Raw genomic sequence first — 17,595 nt, 5'->3', positions numbered from 1 at the left:
AATGACCAAATAACACTGCACTCAACAAAACTTTAGACATTACAGTATACTATTACTACAAACAGCACGTGTTGAGAGCACAACTCCATGTAAACAGATTAAAATACAGGGGTTAGACAAAACAAAAAAATGGGAACACTACATGATTTGCAGGTGTGAAAGTGACGTGATGTTTTGTGTTGAAAGGGGAAGTTATGTAATATTCTTTTGATTGAAGTTGGTGATTTATTTGCCATGTCACGAGGTACAGTATATGACGGCATTTACAGTTTCTGGGAAACCGCCATCTGATAATCATAAGTGCGGTCGACATGGTCAACTGACCGAAAGAGACGAACAGACATTGCGCATGATTGTGACCTGGAATAAAAAAAAAAAAAAAAAAAAGCACTGCACAAGTGACTGCAGAGCTCAATCTCAGTCCTGTGAAGACTGAGATTGAGCTCTGCAATCACTTTTACAGCAGTTGTTTTCTTATTCCAGATAACAATCCAAATAAGAAAAAACTATCACATCTAAGTTGGTTAGATACACAATAATAATAAAAAAAGTGCAAAGACATACAGTCAATTCTAACATCTCAGCTGCTTTGTGCATCTCAGCAGTTTTGTGCAGGCAGACTAACAGAGATGTTTTCCATTACATCCAACTACACCTTTTCCATTCCTCTCTGCTTCACTAAAAAGTCTATGGATGGCATAATGATACAACATGCTATATTTAATATCATTTAAATTAAAACATAAACTTGCAGTGTACTTTCTGTTGCCGTTGACATCACTTACAACCATTTACCTGATCTGCATATTGAGTCTCCATTTGATTACAAATTATAACTACTTGGTCATCAGTTTTCTTTTTCTTCTTCCTTTCTAGTCGCTCTTTTAGATGCTTAGGAAATCCATTGAAAATAGAAGGCACTGCATCGAGCCGTAAACGTGGCACCATTGCTCCTGGACGTAACATGTAATCTTTGTCAGTAAAATGATCACTGCAGATTCTGCTGGATGCAGATGGTTTCCAATTTTTCCTTCGGATTGCTGTAACCCACATAAACAGCCGTTCAGGATCTTTAATTGGAAACCTGTAGGAATTTTTATAAGTATGTTAAAAATATATTGTATATAAACTATTCTCATAAGTCAATCAACTTAAAACTGATGTTTTAATTATGGATAGATGTCTATATATTTAATCACCTACTGATTTATTAAACATTTTGCTAACAAAATGAGAACCTGTAACCAGTTTATATCCAGGATTGATTAAAACCTTCATAACCAGACCATATTTTGAAGTTTTGGCATGCAGCAGTATACTGAACTTTTCAACCACTGAGCATAACAAAATGGCTGCAATTCACTTACAGGCCTGACACCATGTTAAGGAATAGAAGAGCAAATACAACATATACAGTATTTGTGTTGCAGCAGCACCTAAACCCTAGGGCTAAGTTCATACTTGCACATCCTCTGAAACACGCTCTGAAAAGTGATCCATCGTGAACTGCATCTAAGCAACCACTATCAGGCATTTAGGACCAATGTGACCCAACCACGAGGAAAATGTTTAGCTTGCAGTTGCAGCATGACCCCATTGACTTGGGCTACTAAGTTTCTTTTACAAGGGAGTTTATTGATAGATTTAGGACAAATTGAACATCCAAAATGCAACAAAACATTTCGACAAGTGCAAGTGAAATAGGTAAAAGCAGTATTGAAGTCTCTTAAAAAAAGAAAAAAAAAAAAGAAAAGAAAAAGGTCTACTTCTGGGTTCGCATGCTCCAGCCTTTTGAATGGCTGGGCCTAGGGCTACCATCTTCACCTGGTCTTCCTTCTGAGTTTACGCGTTCTGGCTATTTGAATGACAGTTTGACAGGTAGGTGCAACACCTATCAACTCGACATGCCATAATAATTTTAGCATGTGAAAAGTCCCCTCTGGCTATATAGTATGTTTTAGGTGGGTGATAAGAGTGTTGTAAAACCGAAGCTCAACTGACTGTTTTTACTGCCCCCCCCGGCCACCTGTGCGAAAGAGTCCTAATTGAACCTTCTTTATTAATAAATGGAATGCAGTCAGGCTGCAAATACAGTAATAAACTTGCTTCTCATTTACTTCATTCTAACTTCCAAGCGCTGAAGCAAAGTTTAAAATACCTTGTGCTGGCAGCAAATAGGAGAGACAGACTCTGGCTTTCACACACAAAGCAGTGGCCCAGTTTTCTATAGTAATCTGACATGCTGCCCTACTTAGGTTCAAATCTCGGCTGGTTCAGCTGGGTCTGGCTGGGATTCGAACCATCTATGGGCAGGCTGATTGTACCCAATAGGATTGTTGTACGACTTGGGTACTGTCAAGTTAGCTTGCAGCCTCTTTTTTGTTTGTTTGTCTTACCTCCTTGCTGTTCTTCACATGTGTGTTTCTCTGTGCTCACCTATGGGCATCGTCTGCTATTCCCTGGGTTTTATGTGCTTTCCTTTCATCACTTCCTGGCCCGCCTCCTAGCTGGCCTGTCTATTTAAGACATGCTCAGTCTGTCTCACTTTGCCTGAGCAACGTTTGTTGTCTGAGCTCCCCTGTGGTCCTCTGAGAATCTGTTCTAGTATATCTGTGTACTGACCCCGGCTTGTCCCTGACATTCCTCCTATATTGTCTATCCGTGTACCGACCTTGGCTTCGTTCCTGACATTGCCTGTCTTCCGCCTGTCCTGACCTCGGCTAGCCTACTGGATCTCCCGAGTCTACTCCCATCGTACTCTTCTCCTGCTGGCGGTCTCTTCTACCTCAGCTGGGTGTACCTGGGGGCCGCGACCTGGTCCCAGCCTGCTGCAAGTCCATTCCCACTATCAGGGGCTCTGGTGAACAAGCAGGCTGGGGCTTCGACTCCGCGCCCTGGGGAACCCCAAGCTGTGGATTAAGAGCTCACTACCACAGGTGCTGACAGTTTGCTCAGGCCATGAGCTCCTCAGAGACACTGCAGCCTCTCCTAGAAAAACTTCAGGGTTTGGTGCAAAGAGTCGATGTCCAGCAGGCCTATCAAGAACAGATTATGCATTATCTGCAGGAACTCTCCTCCCGGTTGGATCAGCTACAGGCGGGGTCCACTTCCTCATCCCCTGCTTCGGTTTCAGGCCCTGCTCCGGCTCCTGCTGGTCCACCTTCCGCTGTTCCCCCTGTGGAACCCCATCCTTCGAGACTCCAGCTGCCTCCACCACCTCACTTTTCTGGTGATCCCAAGGCCTGTCGAGGCTTCATCAATCAGTGCTCGATTCATTTTGAGCTAGCAGCCGATTATTTCCCTACCGATCGTTCCAAGGTGGCATACATGATCTCCCTCCTTTCAGGTGAAGCACTGCCTTGGGCCTCACCACTGTGGGAGCGTCAAGACCACACTATCTCCAGTCTCCCAGCCTTCCAGCAAGCTTTCAGGAAAACGTTCGATGTGCCCGGCAGGACTTCATCTGCTGCGGGAGCCCTTCTTCGGCTACGCCAAGGTAGCATGACGGTTGGTCAGTATGCAATCCGGTTTCGCACCTTGGCTGCAGAACTTGCTTGGAATGATGAGGCCCTTTCTGCAACCTTTTGGCAGGGTTTAGCGGACCTGGTTAAGGATGAATTAGCTGGAAGAAACATACCCACCGTCCTGGATGAGTTGATTGCTCTTAGCATCCAAATTGATGTCTGCTTCCAGGAACGAGATCTGGAAAAGTCTGGTCCACGTCACTCCCAAGTGGGTTTGTTTGCTCCCGTTTCCCAAAAATTCCTTGTACAACCTACCTCTGCAGCTGGGCCGACTTCCGAGGAACCAATGCAGCTAGGCCCTACACGCCTCACTCCACAGGAGCGATCGCATCGCCTAAGACTTGGTCTATGCCTTTACTGTGGGGCTAAGGGTCATGCTATTAAGTCTTGTTCAGTCCGACCGGGAAACTCCTGGGTCTAGGTCACTTTGAGGGAGTCGATCTAGACCAGAACCTGAACTCCGCTTCCTTCCCTCGAATTGTTATGCCTGTCTCCATTCATCGGGCTCTGAACTCATACCAGGTTTCGGCTTATGTGGACTCTGGGGCAGACGGGAATTTCATCGAACAATCCTTGGCCGCTGAATTGGGCATTCCTCTTGTTCCCTTGATGATGCCTCTATCAGTATCTGCAGTTGATGGCTCTACCTTGGCTTTAGGACTTCTACGCTTTCGAACTATCAGCATAACCATGCATGTGGGCGTTCTTCATCGTGAGGAAATTACCTTTCTGGTCCTTCCTAAGTCTTCAAGTCCCATCATTCTGGGACTTCCGTGGTTGCAGAGACATTCACCCTATCTTGACTGGAACTCTGGCCAAGTATTGTCATGGGGCTCACAATGCCATCAGACTTATCTTCCTAAAGTGAGTCCTCCTAGGTGTGTACCCGTGGCAGAGGTCATCACCTCTCCAATACTCCCTCCGCACTATCAGGTCTTCCAAGATGTCTTTTGCAAGAAAGCTGCGGACTACCTGCCGCCTCACCGTCCCTATGACTGTGCTATCGACCTCCAACCTGGGTCTTCTCCACCACGAGGTAAAGTTTACCCTCTCTCCATTCCTGAGACTCAAGCCATGTCCAAATACGTCCAGGAGACTCTGCAGAAAGGTTTTATCCGCAAGCCCAATTCTCCTGCTGGGGCTGGCTTCTTCTTTGTGGAGAAAAAAAGATGGTTCGCTACGACCCTGCATTGATTATAGAGGTCTCAATGCTATCACTGTTAAGAATCGGTACCCCTTACCTCTGATTTCTGAACTCTTTGACCGACTCCGAGATGCTCAAATTTTCACGAAGTTAGATCTCCGTGGAGCATACAATCTGGTTAGGATCCATGAGGGTGATGAGTGGAAGACAGCTTTCAATACCAGAGACGGGCATTTTGAATATCTTGTGATGCCCTTTGGCTTGTGTAATGCTCCAGCCGTCTTCCAGAACTTCGTTAATGACATTTTTTCTGATCTGCTGTATGTTTGTGTTATTGTCTATCTGGATGATATACTCATTTTTTCTCCAGATTTAGAGACTCATCGTCAGCATGTGAGTACTGTTCTCCGTCTTCGGGACCACCGCCTGTATGCTAAGTTGGAGAAGTGTCGCTTCGAACAAACCCAGGTTCCTTTTCTAGGCTACATAGTCACGGATAAAGGGCTGCTTATGGATCCTGCCAAACTCCAAGCCATTTCCAATTGGCCTCAGCCCTCTGGGTTGAAAGCCACTCAGCGCTTCTTGGGATTCACTAACTTCTATCGCCAGTTCATTCCTAACTATTCTTCGCTGGTGGCCCCAATCACTTCTTTGACTCAAAAAAGTTCCAACGCCAGAACCTGGCCTTCCGAGGCAGTCGACGCATTCCACAGACTAAAATCCACCTTTCTCTCCGCATCGATTCTCATACGTCCAGACATTTTTCAGCCTTTTTTCTTGGAGGTAGACGCTTCTTCTTTGGGAGTGGGGGCCGTCCTGCTCCATATGCATGATGGTAAACTCCGTCCTTGTGCCTTCTTCTCTAAGAAATTTTCGGATGCTGAAAAGAATTACACTATCGGTGATCGGGAATTGCTGGCGATAAAGCTGGCACTGCAGGAATGGCGACATCTGCTGGAGGGATCCCCACATCGCATTCTGGTTTCCACTGATTATAAGAACCTCCAGTATCTCTAGTCCGCCCGGCGTTTGAATCCCAGACAACCACGATGGGCTCTTTTCTTTGCCAGATTTAATTTTGACATTACTTTTCGGCCCGGTTCCAAAAATGCCCGTGCGGATGCCTTGTCTAGATCATTTGACAGTGCTGATTCTGAATGTCATATTGAATCAGAACCTATCATTTCTGCCAATCGGATCCTAGCCACCACTCATCTTCAGCCTAAACGCATCCCACCCGGAAAGACCTTTGTGGTCCCCACCCTTCGTCCAAAGCTACTTAAATGGGCACACGACTCTAAACTTTCTGGACATCCTGGGGTACTACGCACCTGTGCCTTCCTGCAGTGTCATTACTGGTGGCCCTCGCTGCGAAAGGATGTTGAAGAATATGTCCAGGCTTGCGCCATTTGTGTGCAATCTAAGTCCTCCACATCTGCTCCAGCAGGTCTCCTTTTACCTCTACCGGTTCCAGATGAGCCTTGGTGTTGCATTTCCATGGACTTTATTTCTGAACTACCCCCTTCTGCTGGTTCCACTGTTATCTGGGTGGTGGTGGACAGGTTTTCTAAAATGTGCCACCTAACTCCACTTCCGGGACTTCGTTGGCCTCCACCTTCATTAAGGAGATTTTCCGTCTTCACGGTATGCCCTCTCACATCGTTTCAGATAGAGGGGTTCAATTTACAGCTCGCTTCTGGAGGGCTCTAGCCACATCCTTCGGAGTCGAGTAGGATTTCTCTTCAGCCTTCCATCCGCAGTCTAATGGCCAAACCGAAAGTCAACCAAAACGTGGAATGCTATATTCGTGCCTTCATTTCGGCCCATCGGGATGATTGGGTAGACCTTCTACCACGGGCTGAGTTTGCCCTTAATAACCATGCCAGTGCCAGTACTGGCGAGTCCCCCTTTTTCACGGTGTATGGTCATCATCCTTCGGTGCCATTTCCTGTTCCTATCTCTTCTATGGTTCCCACGGCTGCAGAAAAAACAACAATCCTTCAATTCCATCTGGGCAGAGGTTTCCAAGAATTTACATCTGGCAGCTTCCAAGTACAAAATGGCTGCAGATCGTCATTGCCACGTAAGTCCCAAATTCCTCCCTGGTGACAAGGCTTAGCTCTCTACCAAGAATATCTGTCTACGAGTACCCTCTATGAAATTTGCTCCTTGTTTCATTGGTCCATTTACCATTCTCCTCCAGGTCAATTCTGTTGCTTTCAAACTGCGCCTCCTTTCACATCTGAGAATCCCTAATGTTTTCCCATGTTTCTCTTCTGAGACCCTATATTATCAACAGGTTTTCCCGTCCTCATCGTCATCCTTCCCCAATAGCGAGTACTTCAGATCAGTATGAAGTCAAGCAAATCTTGGATTCTAAGTTCATCAGAGGGAAGCTTTTGTATCTTATTGACTGGAAGGGATATGGTCCTGAGGAGAGGTGTTGGATTCCTTCTGCTGATGTTTCTGCTCCCCGTCTGGTGGAATTTTTTCATCGGAAGTTTCCCCTTAAGCCTGGCCCTAAAAAAGTGGGGAGACCTCGTAAGAGGGGGGGTACTGTCACAAGTTAGCTTGCAGCCTCTTGTTTGTTTGTTTGTCTTACCTCCTTGCTGTTCTTCACATGTGTGTTTCTCTGTGCTCACCTATGGGCGTCGTCTGCTATTCCCTGGGTTTTATGTGCTTTCCTTTCATCACTTCCTGGCCCGCCTCCTAGCTGGCCTGTCTATTTAAGACATGCTCAGTCTGTCTCACTTTGCCTGAGCAACGTTTGTTGTCTGAGCTCCCCTGTGGTCCTCTGAGAATCTGTTCTAGTATATCTGTGTACTGACCCCGGCTTGTCCCTGACATTCCTCCTATATTGTCTATCCGTGTACCGACCTCGGCTTCGTTCCTGACATTGCTTGTCTTCCGCCTGTCCTGACCTCGGCTAGCCTACTGGATCTCCTGAGTCTACTCCCATCGTACTCTTCTCCTGCTGGCGGTCTCTTCTACCTCAGTTGGGTGTACCTGGGGGCCGCGACCTGGTCCCAGCCTGCTGCAAGTCCATCCCCACCATCAGGGGCTCTGGTGAACAAGCAGGCTGGGGCTTCGACTCCGCGCCCTGGGGAACCCCAAGCTGTGGATTAAGAGCTCACTACCACAGGTGCTGACAGGTACAACCAGCCTGTTTGATTTTTTATGCGATTACTGACAGCGGCTATAGCCGCTAGCAATACTTAGTGTGTTCTCCCAGCAGGGACGACTCCCCCCTCCCCGGCAAGAGAACACAATAACTCCGTGGGAGGGATTCCCCAATCAACACTGATTGTGGTGATGGGAGAATCAAGCGATTTTCTTTCCTGTAACACGTGCTTAGCTGCATCATCTATGGTTGGCTTTTACTGGCCATATCTGATGAATAGTTGAAATCAGGACGCATTTGTAAACCAATCATTGCAAAATGATATATCCTATTATTATGGAGTCATTATTAACAATGACTACCAGCTACAGTATTTGTTCTGATTTTGATCAGCTATAACAAACTGATATAAATGAAACTGTTTACCTGAAAAATTGCTTCCCACATCCTCTGACAAAGTGATTATTGCAGCCATATGCCACGCATGTCATTGGCATACTTGTTTGTAGTATATAGCCTAGGAAATAAAAAAAAGTCACATAATTGTTAATCAGGCATGCTGCTTTGTACAGTGTGAACTACATTTGCAAAACAGAACAAAATAAGATCCCAAACATTTGTCCTTTCTACATTTACATAGTAGTGGAAAGTTGAGACTTTCGCTTACCATAGGTGCAATGTAAAATAGGCAGATTATCACACAATTCTTATACAAACAAGCAGATACGTATTAAGCATATTTTTTGTACAAAATGGTAACAGGTTAGACCCTTCAATGTATGAGAGAAGGGTGCCGAAACCTGGATTTCTTTTTAAAGGCATACTCCAGGAAAATTAAAAATCCTGCCTTGTAGTGGGGCTGCATCCCCTCTGTGAGGATTAAATACTTATTTCTGTCTAGGGGACAGTAAAAGCACTTTTCCATACCTGATCCTCTGTTCCCACATTTTCCAGCAGTGGACTGTCCCTTTGTATCTTTATATCCAATGCAGGGCCATGTTCCCTGCATCAGTTTTAGACTACTGGAGTGTAGGAGGGGTGAGGCTTTGGGGAGTGGTCTAGCAGCACAAAGGATCTGGAGGATCAGATAAGTAAAAGTGCTTTACCCAGTCCCTTAGACTAGGGGTGTCAAACTGGCAGCTCTCCAGCTGTTGCGAAACTACAAGTCCCATCATGCCTCTGCCTTTCGGAGTCATGCTTGTAACTGCAATGATTTGTAGTTTCACAACAGCTGGAGGGCCGCCAGTTTGACAAAAGTGCCCTAGACAGAAACAAGCACTTAACCCTGGCAGTATAGGAGTAGGTCCACTGCAAGGGAGGACGGGAGGACTTTTTCTTCTCCCAGAGTTCATTTTTTTTTAAGATATGTTTATTGAATTTTACAAAGAACAATACAGAACTTAAAAAAAAAAAATCAACAAGCCAGAAGAAAAAACTGACTAATAAAAAAAAGTTGTTTCTTACTACTTACAAGTTCACATCAGAGAAGTATTACAGGTGATACACTGGGCATTGTGGATTGTGTCAAACAGCAGGTCATAAAACAGAATAAAGAAATACAATTGTTCAATTGTCTGGAGGTACAGAGCCAAGACAAAGAGGACTGGAAAGCCAGTGATCCCAAATAGCATAAACAGAGGGTTTTCTTTTCCAGAAGTTTGTAAGTAAGCTTCTAAAGCTGGAGGCTAGTGTTAATCAATTGGTGAAGGCAACCTACCAGATTAGTAGGAGGGTCTTTTTAGCATAAAAATAAAGGATACACAATAGGTGTTTCTCATTTTTAGAAATGGACAGGTTTCCATGTTTAGCATGTAAACATCTTTTAGCATGTGATATGTTATACAGGCCCAGGGTTGGGGAGATGAAGGCACTGACCTCAGACATAAAAGCCTGAACCAAAGAACCTGCCCAGAGGCAATAAAAGAAATCAGCAGGGTCTTCACAGCCTCTAAAGCAAGTAGTGTCTGGGTGCAGGCCCATTTTGTGTAATCTTGTAGGGGTGAAATGGTTGTGATGGAACAACTGAAGCCTAGGTTCAGACTGATGTAGTGTGATATTACATGCATTTGGAGTACGAGTGTAGTGCAAATTTGCAGTGCGATTTGTGGTTGTCATGTGATTTTGACATGCTTAAAAATGCACCGCACTGAACATTCACAGGACCCTGTCCTTTAACCGCATCCACATCAACGACCTTCCTAGAAAACAATGTATTTTCATTTGATATGTGAATCTATGCGTTCTGGAATGCATCAGAGTGAACCAGGGCTAAAGCGGAACTAAATCCTCCTCTCCTTATCAGCCAAGGAAACTGCCATCTTGGCCTCTGTTTGATCTGCAATTGCCAGGGTGCTGCACATGTGATCAGTTAGGACACCAGCCATTGGATGGTTGGGCAGTTTGGTTGAGAACACAAGCAAATGTGACAGTTAGCATTTCCAGCATGCTGGGCATGTAACTGTTTCTTGAAACTGGTATAAATTGATGGGTTTAGTTTTCTTTAGGCCTCGTTCACACCATACGTGCAGAAAACTGATGGAAACTGACTTGAAGATTTCACTTGCAGATATATCAGTTTTCATGTGCACCCAAATGAGTTATATATACGTTGCAGAAAAAATCTGCATATGATACTAGTGTTGTGGTATGAACAGGGCACATAGAACAGTTGATTTCATTGTGCCCTTGCAGAACGCGTGCAGAAAAACTGATGTCTCTGCACCGTGTTATGAACGAGCATGTAGAGATATCCGCTTACATCAGTTTTCATGCACGCTTCAATGAGTTGTATACACATTGCAGATTCCTATGCAGAAAAAAATCTGCATGTGATGTGTTGTGGTGTGAACAGGGCAGATAGAGAACAATTGATATTGTTGTGCCCTTGCAGAACACATGCAGAAAAAAATGATGTCTCTGCACCATGGTGTGAACAAGCCTTTAAACTGTATGACCCTGTTTTTGTAGGAGATAACTGAGGATTTGTATGTTCTTTCAAACACTGACCAATCGGAGTCAGTGTTATGCAGGTCAAGTAATAACCATGTTTGTTGTGTCACAAGACATCTAGCATTGGAGTCATTGGTTGGAGCGGAATAGTAGGAATAATACCCCATGGTAACCAATCAGAATTTACTCTCCCAAAGTCTAACCAGGAATAGACTGGTTTCTGGTTACGGTACCTAATTGACATTTAAACTCATCAACAAACATGATATACAGCTTACCAGTCCTTAGATGTGGTGGCTGCATTCATTTTATTTTTTCTTAGGTTAACAACATTTTTTGCAAATACAGAAAATGCCCTGTGATTCTGCCAGGATTTAAGTAACTTTCTGTGCAAATCTCACCAGCCTTCCCGGCTATAATTTGTGAACTACAAAACTCACTATGTAATAGAGCTGAGGAAAGGGGAGGGGTTTGTAGTTACCACCCCTCTGTAGATGGTACAGTGAGTGAGTGTTGCCACCCTAGGGCATGACACTTACTGGCAGGATCAGCAGTAGAAATTAGTTGGGCATCCTCCAAACTCATCTCTAACCCAAAATCCTGCTTTTTTGTATTCTGAGGAGCTGCAGACAGGGTCATTCCCTGCCCTCTAAATGATAGTGTGATAAGTAGGTGTAGCCCTACCCCCTTAGGAGTCGGGAGAGAATTGGGTTCCCTTATAGTCCTGCAAAGCCAGGGAACACGCATTGCCCACATACCTGCATACCTGGAGACAGTAACCAGCCCATGACCTTGATTTTGGATTTTATGAAGGGGTTTAGAACTTGGATGGGGTAAGGGGTGTATGGGATGCCCAAGGGAACTGCAACTGAGGTCAGCTTCCAGGAACTGGAAATGTACAAGTCTTTACACAGAAAAAAAGTCTTCTTGGAGAGCTCTCCAACCACTTCTGGTGTATCACCCCAGATAATCCTCTATCTAGCAGTCTGAAGGAATCCCTGGGCAGGGGATCCAGTGCCTGCAACTTTAAGGTGAACAGTCCTGGACAAGGAGCTCATCCAGTTTCCCACCAGAGTGCTTCTTTCCCCTTAACTGGCCCAGGGGGTGTAGGATTAGTCACTCAGTCCTGTTCCTATGAGCTGGTGGGTTGGTAGCTGCTTTCAGGCCTTCCGATGGGCTAGCTACTTCCCTGCTGCACAGGTGGTCCTTGCTCTGGGAGCCGATGAGGTCTTCCTCTCCAGCGCCACTGCCTGGAGGTGAGCCCCTTCCCAATTGGGCCCCCTCCTAGGCTACTGCACTTCAGCCTTCTCATTCCATCTTCCACCAGCACTCTCCTGCTGCTGTTCTATCACATTTAAGGGCTGCCCTGGCCCCATGCCAAGCCTCCTGATTGGGGATTGGCCAGGGTCCCCTAAATGTGCAGGCCAGCCCCTCCTCACCCCCACCCACTGCTTCTAGAAATTCTCCAAAATTCTAGACCAGGGGAAGGTATCAGGAGACTGACCTGCGGAGCCTCTCAGCCCTGACCTGAATTTAACCCTGCTATTACACCCAGGCTAATCACCCCTGCTGACTAAAAATTAAACTCTAGCTCCTTGCTATCTAGAGGGGAACTACATAGGGATAAGCTCAAGCAGGTTTAGACTTGACCCCGAACTTGCTTGATTGATCCCGCCATGAAGCTGTGAACGCTGACAGCCAATCATAGGCATAGGACGCATTCCCTATGGCACAGCTGCATGTATACATGCCACTTGCAGGGCAGAGAATGCTTCCTCTACCTATGATTGGCCTTCGGCTTCACACCTTCACAGAGGGATAGCTCAGGCAAGATTGGATTTGTGTCTGAACTTTCCAGAGCTCATCCCTGGAGAAGAGTTTGGAGGGTGTTCCAACTCATCTCTAATCACCAGGTAAAAATAAAGGAAAAGCCTGAAAAAAGAAAACAAATGCAGCCCCCACATCTAAGGGCTGGTAAACTGCACTATATCATATATTCATTTGGAGGGTTTAGCTATGCTTTAAAATGAAGTCCTAACCCAATAAAGCCGATTATTAACACCCACATGTTTATAGTCAAGAGTATCTTTAACACATCCGTGTAGGTGACTATCCCTACCAGCAACATGGCGGACCGCATCCATTATCGGCGACAATTCTTACCGTCATTGAGGTTCTACTTACCCCAATGCCAAATTGAATGCATAAGCAGAACGCCACGCTATTGGTTCATTACATGAAATTCCTTTCTGTTGTGTGTTCACTGCATTTGCACCGTCCGGTCAAAGCTCAGAACACTGAACAAGCAGCTTAACCATACCTTAGGCATCAGGCAGTACAGAGGACAACTCAGGCTAGAGGTGTCCTCTTTTGTGAACAGGCAAAGGCGAAGGCAGCCGATTTTGCGTCCTTGCAGCGTAGGAAGCAGCGGCAGCGTGTTGTGAAGATGGATGATGAAGAGGAGACTTACCGGCTGTGGAAGATCCGAAAGACTATCATGCAGGTGAGGAGTGTTGGGACTTGGAGCCTTTTTCTGGGCTCTGTGTTCAATGAGGCACTGGACGTATACACGTGTGTGCGAGGAAGGATCCAGAAACACACGGGCATCGGTCGCCTGTGCCTTCATTGCTCAGAATAATACGTTAAACCGCCATTTAACGCATATCTCCAGGCTAAAACCGGTTTTCTTGTTAAAGTGGGGGAAGGGTTAGACCGTTTATTTACGTTTTTATTGCAGTCTGTGTCCCCATTGATGCGATTCACCCTCACTTCACTTGTACCAGGGATGGAAAGGGAAGGGGAATCTAACATTTTAGGCCCTGTTCACATCACGTGATTTGGAATCGCTGCCCGTGATTCTACAGTTCGTGGCAATCACACAACGCGTGCTTGGCTGCCATTATCCCTTAATGGCACCCCAAACATGCGATTCTGCCACGATTATCATGTGGCAAATTGTGCCTTTAAGTCACGTGAAGCTGGTCACCCGAAAAAGGAGCTGGAGCTTCTTTTGGGGTAACAAAGACATGTAGGGCAGCCAATTCAAGGCAATAGGCTGGCCCTATGTAACAAGCAAAATCCTGTGCAAATTGTGCCACAAAATGGTGTAGTGGAAATGCTTGTTCCCACGTGATGATGTGAAAGAGGCCTTGGGGTGCGCCAGGCGAAACGTACGTAGAAGAGTGATTTCGTCACTTCTGGGGTCCTGTGACGTCACATCTGGCCCGCCGAAAGCGCCGCCAGGCGAAATGTATGTTGAAGCGTGATCCCATCACTTCCGGGTTCCCGTGACATCACATCCGGGCTGCTGAAAGCGCCGCCAGGCGATATGTACGTTGAAGCGTGATCCTGTCACCTCTGGGTTCCCGTGATGTCACATCCGGGCTGCTGAAAGCGCCGCCAGGCGATACGTACGTTGAAGCGTGATCCTGTCAACCTCTGGGTTTCCGTGATGTCACATCTGGGCTGCTGAAAGCGCCGCCAGGCGCTACGTACGTTGAAGCGTGATCCCGTCACCTCTGGGTTCCCGTGATGTCACATCTGGGCTGCTGAAAGCGCCGCCAGGCGATACGTACGTTGAAGCGTGATCCCGTCACCTCTGGGTTCCCGTGATGTCACATCCGGGCTGCTGAAAGGGCCGCCAGGCGATACGTACTTTGAAGCGTGATCCCGTCACCTCTGGGTTCCCGTGATGTCACATCCGGGCTGCTGAAAGCGAGACTTTGAACGCACGCCGGCCATCACCATTAAAAATAATACAAACATAGGCTGCACAGACTGGTGCTGGTTTCTGGGCACCAATACATGTGAGTAGATCGATATTTTATCTGCTTACAATTTTCAATAAATACTACACGTTGAGCATTTTAATTTATTTGAGCTTTTTGGAGCAATATCTTTATCTTGAGGAGAGCCTGGGATTGGGAATCCATCCACTGTTTGTATACCCAGAGTCTTGTGATCACTCAACTGGGGCCAGTCATCTTTGACCCCCTGGATCCAGATCTCATATTAGGAGACCGAGATGCCTGATCCAGGAGAGCTTGTTGCTGGTCGTCAATATTTATGATTACAATGCACTTTGACCACCTTAACTGCTTCCACGCCGCCATATACTGCTACACAGTGGCACCTGTGCGCAAAATCACGTGTGTGTGTATATATATATATATATATATATATATATATATGTATGTATGAGTGTGATTTTGCATTTCCGGGTAGGGATGGCTGTGCACAGCCATTTAAGGTCCCAGCATCGTTTTTTGCTATACATCAACACTCAGTAGTTTGGAGTCGCCCAAGGAGTTGTCCTCACGATCATCTGTGTGCTGGATTGGTTTGCTGTAAGCTCTGGAGTGCTGCCTGATGTGCGTTTGCCATTGGAGCCCCCCTTTCTCCAAGTTCTGACCAGATCCCAGATGACTACCAGGCTTCCTGATGTGATATACATTCGCATATTGTTTGCGCTTCTGGTAAGTGCAAGCACACTTTATTTCATATTGCACAAGAAGTCACCCGCACGGAATCTTCATCACACTGTGAAAACTTGTAATATTGATTGACCTTATCACTGATCTCATCCGTTCACAAATTCACTGGACTCCTCACTATTTTTGACATAGTTCATGATATTATTGCTTCGTTCTCTCAGTTAAGTTATGGAGCTATGTAGTAGAATATACTCCTTTTTTTATATGATTACGTTCCTGCATTCACCAGTTCACTTGTTGCCACTTTTATATCATTTTTTGGCCTGCCGGCTAGTTATTTAATGATTGTGATATACTAGCGTTGCACATTTACTTTTAGTTAATCCCGATCAGTGTGCTTACAATGAAGCACTCATTAACCCCTTCCTGCCCAGTGCCATCAGAACAGTGTCAGTGTTATGGTTTTTTTGGGGGTTTTTTTTAGCACCAATCACTGTATTGGTGTCACTGGGGTTTCAGTGACACCAAGTTAGTTCCCCCCCAGTGTCACAATGTCTGCTGCAGTCCAACTAAAAGTCGCTGATCGAGTAGAAAAAAAAATCCCAGTATCTATACCACCATTTGTAGACGCTGTAACTTTCACATGAACCAATTAATTTACACGTATTGGGATTTTTTTTTCAGCAAAGACATGTCGCAGAATACATTTTGGCCTAAATTTGATGAAATTTTATTTTTAAAGTTTATTACTGGAGCTGTTTTATAGCAAGAAGTCCAAGATATTGTTTTTTTTTTCCTCAATATTGTCAGTCTTTTTTCTTTTTTTTTTTTGCTTATAGCGCAAAAAATAAAAAATGCAGAGGCGATCAAATACCACCGAAAGAAAGCTCTATTTGTGAGGAAAAAAAGGATGTAAATTTCATTTGGGTGCAGTGTTGCATGACCGCGCAATTGTCAGTTAAAATAATGCAGTGCTGTAACGCAGAAAATGGGCTGATCAGGAAGGGGGGTAAATCCTCTGGAGGGCAAGTGGTTAACAGGGGTCAATTGTTTCTGGTGAGTGAGAAACTCACTTATTGTCTGCACATGGTTCTGAAAAATAGCCATGAGTGTAAATCTGACCACACATTATACAATTTTCATCTTCAATTTCCTTTAGATTTACCATTAACTATGTAATGCAATGGCCTGCCTGATTGCTTACAAATTAAGTTTGACCTCATATTATATGGTTTTGCTAAATCAAAAGGAAAATTGTATAATGTATGGCCAGCCTAGGTGGGTGCTGCAATGACCACAAGGAAGTGAAAAGTATGTCAGCAGCACAGCAAGGATCACCAGGATGGGTCCAAAGCTAAATACAGTAGAGATGTTTTGGAGCCTTGAAGGGCCCCATCATCAGGCCTGATGAATGGGTCCTGTGAGCCTCCAAAACGTTTCTACTGTATTTTTGATGGGATTGCTGAATAAAGCTTCAGATCCTAGTCTAGACCCATGTAAGAGAGCCCACTAGAAATCCGTTACCTGTAGTGGTCCAGTCATCTGCTGTGGGGGGGGGCATTCTGTGCCCAACCTCTGCACATGTACAGGAGACGTATATATGTGTGGGTAGGGATTGCTGTACCTGCAGATGATTTGCCCAGTATGATACCAGCTTTCTTGGCGGGGTTTGAGTGGGATCTGAACACACCTGAGCTCATTCCTACTCTTTAACACCTAGGGACGAATCACACTGCACCCACACTAAACTACAGCTGTTTAGTTTGGAGGCAGCTCTCCAGTTCAGCCAGTGTTAAGGGGGTGTGATATGCATTAAAGCGCATCACATGGTTCCCTTAATTTGAAATGCACAAAGTGACACTTCTTCCATGTTACCTCACAGCAGCGCAGTAACTTGCGGCACCTTACTGTGCGCTGCGATAAAATGCAGCATGTCTACATTTTATTGCAGCTCACTGCATAGCACCTCCAGGCTGCGTTACAGTGTGAACAGGACACATAGGAAAACAATTGGTTTCTAGACTCTCCTGTGTCCCCCCTCCCAACAGAGTGTCCTGTGCCGCCGCCCTCCCCCCCCCAACAGAGTCTCCTGTGCCGTACCCCCCCCCCCCAACAAAACAAAAACTACAAAGCAGCATGTCTCAGTATAACACAAAATGTAAAACACCCACAGCACACCGTTAACCCTTTGATTGTCCCATATGTTAACCCCTTCCTGCCCAGTACTCATTAGTACAGTGTCAGTGCTTTTTATTAGCACTGATCACTATCCATGTCATTGGGGATATCAGTGGCAGTTAGTTCCCCCAGTGTCAGAATGCCCGCCGCAGTCCCGCTATAAGTCGCTGATTGCCGCCATTACTAGTATGAAAAAATAAAAGTTCCAGTATATATTCCTCCGTTTGTAGGCACTATAACGTTCAC

At 45.5% G+C, this 17,595-nt stretch overlaps 2 protein-coding genes across 4 annotated transcripts in view; one reads left to right on the top strand and one right to left on the bottom strand.

Annotated features, from left to right (window-relative positions):
- LOC149468534 (uncharacterized) overlaps positions 1-13,089 on the bottom strand; it is a 42,244-nt gene extending 29,155 nt beyond the window's left edge. Inside the window, exons 1-3 of one of the 3 annotated variants that reach the window (XM_089670071.1) lie at positions 12,923-13,089; positions 8,216-8,306; positions 796-1,084 (exon numbers count right to left, since the gene is read on the bottom strand). In XM_089670071.1, the coding sequence (XP_089526197.1) occupies positions 796-1,084; positions 8,216-8,306; positions 12,923-12,944 (402 nt within the window). In that variant the 5' untranslated portion in view covers positions 12,945-13,089. Of the gene's footprint in view, positions 1-795; positions 1,085-2,396; positions 2,454-4,765; positions 5,531-8,215; positions 8,307-12,922 lie in introns of those variants that run through there. The other 2 variants (XM_089670072.1, XM_089670073.1) reach the window with 2 other exon arrangements.
- A 4-nt stretch (positions 13,090-13,093) lies between these two features.
- POLR2E (RNA polymerase II, I and III subunit E) overlaps positions 13,094-17,595 on the top strand; it is a 32,240-nt gene continuing 27,738 nt past the window's right edge. The window contains exon 1 of the mRNA XM_089670074.1: positions 13,094-13,241. Within this exon, the coding sequence (XP_089526200.1) occupies positions 13,185-13,241 (57 nt within the window). The 5' untranslated portion in view covers positions 13,094-13,184. The remainder of the gene's footprint in view (positions 13,242-17,595) is intronic.

The sequence above is a fragment of the Staurois parvus genome, unplaced genomic scaffold, assembly GCF_062004578.1.
Source record: "Staurois parvus isolate SC_StPar_1 unplaced genomic scaffold, SC_StPar_1.0 ptg000086l, whole genome shotgun sequence".
NCBI lineage: Eukaryota > Metazoa > Chordata > Amphibia > Anura > Ranidae > Staurois > Staurois parvus.
The sequence above is the reverse complement of the archived record's forward strand: the minus strand, read 5'-3'. Positions and strand labels throughout refer to the sequence as shown.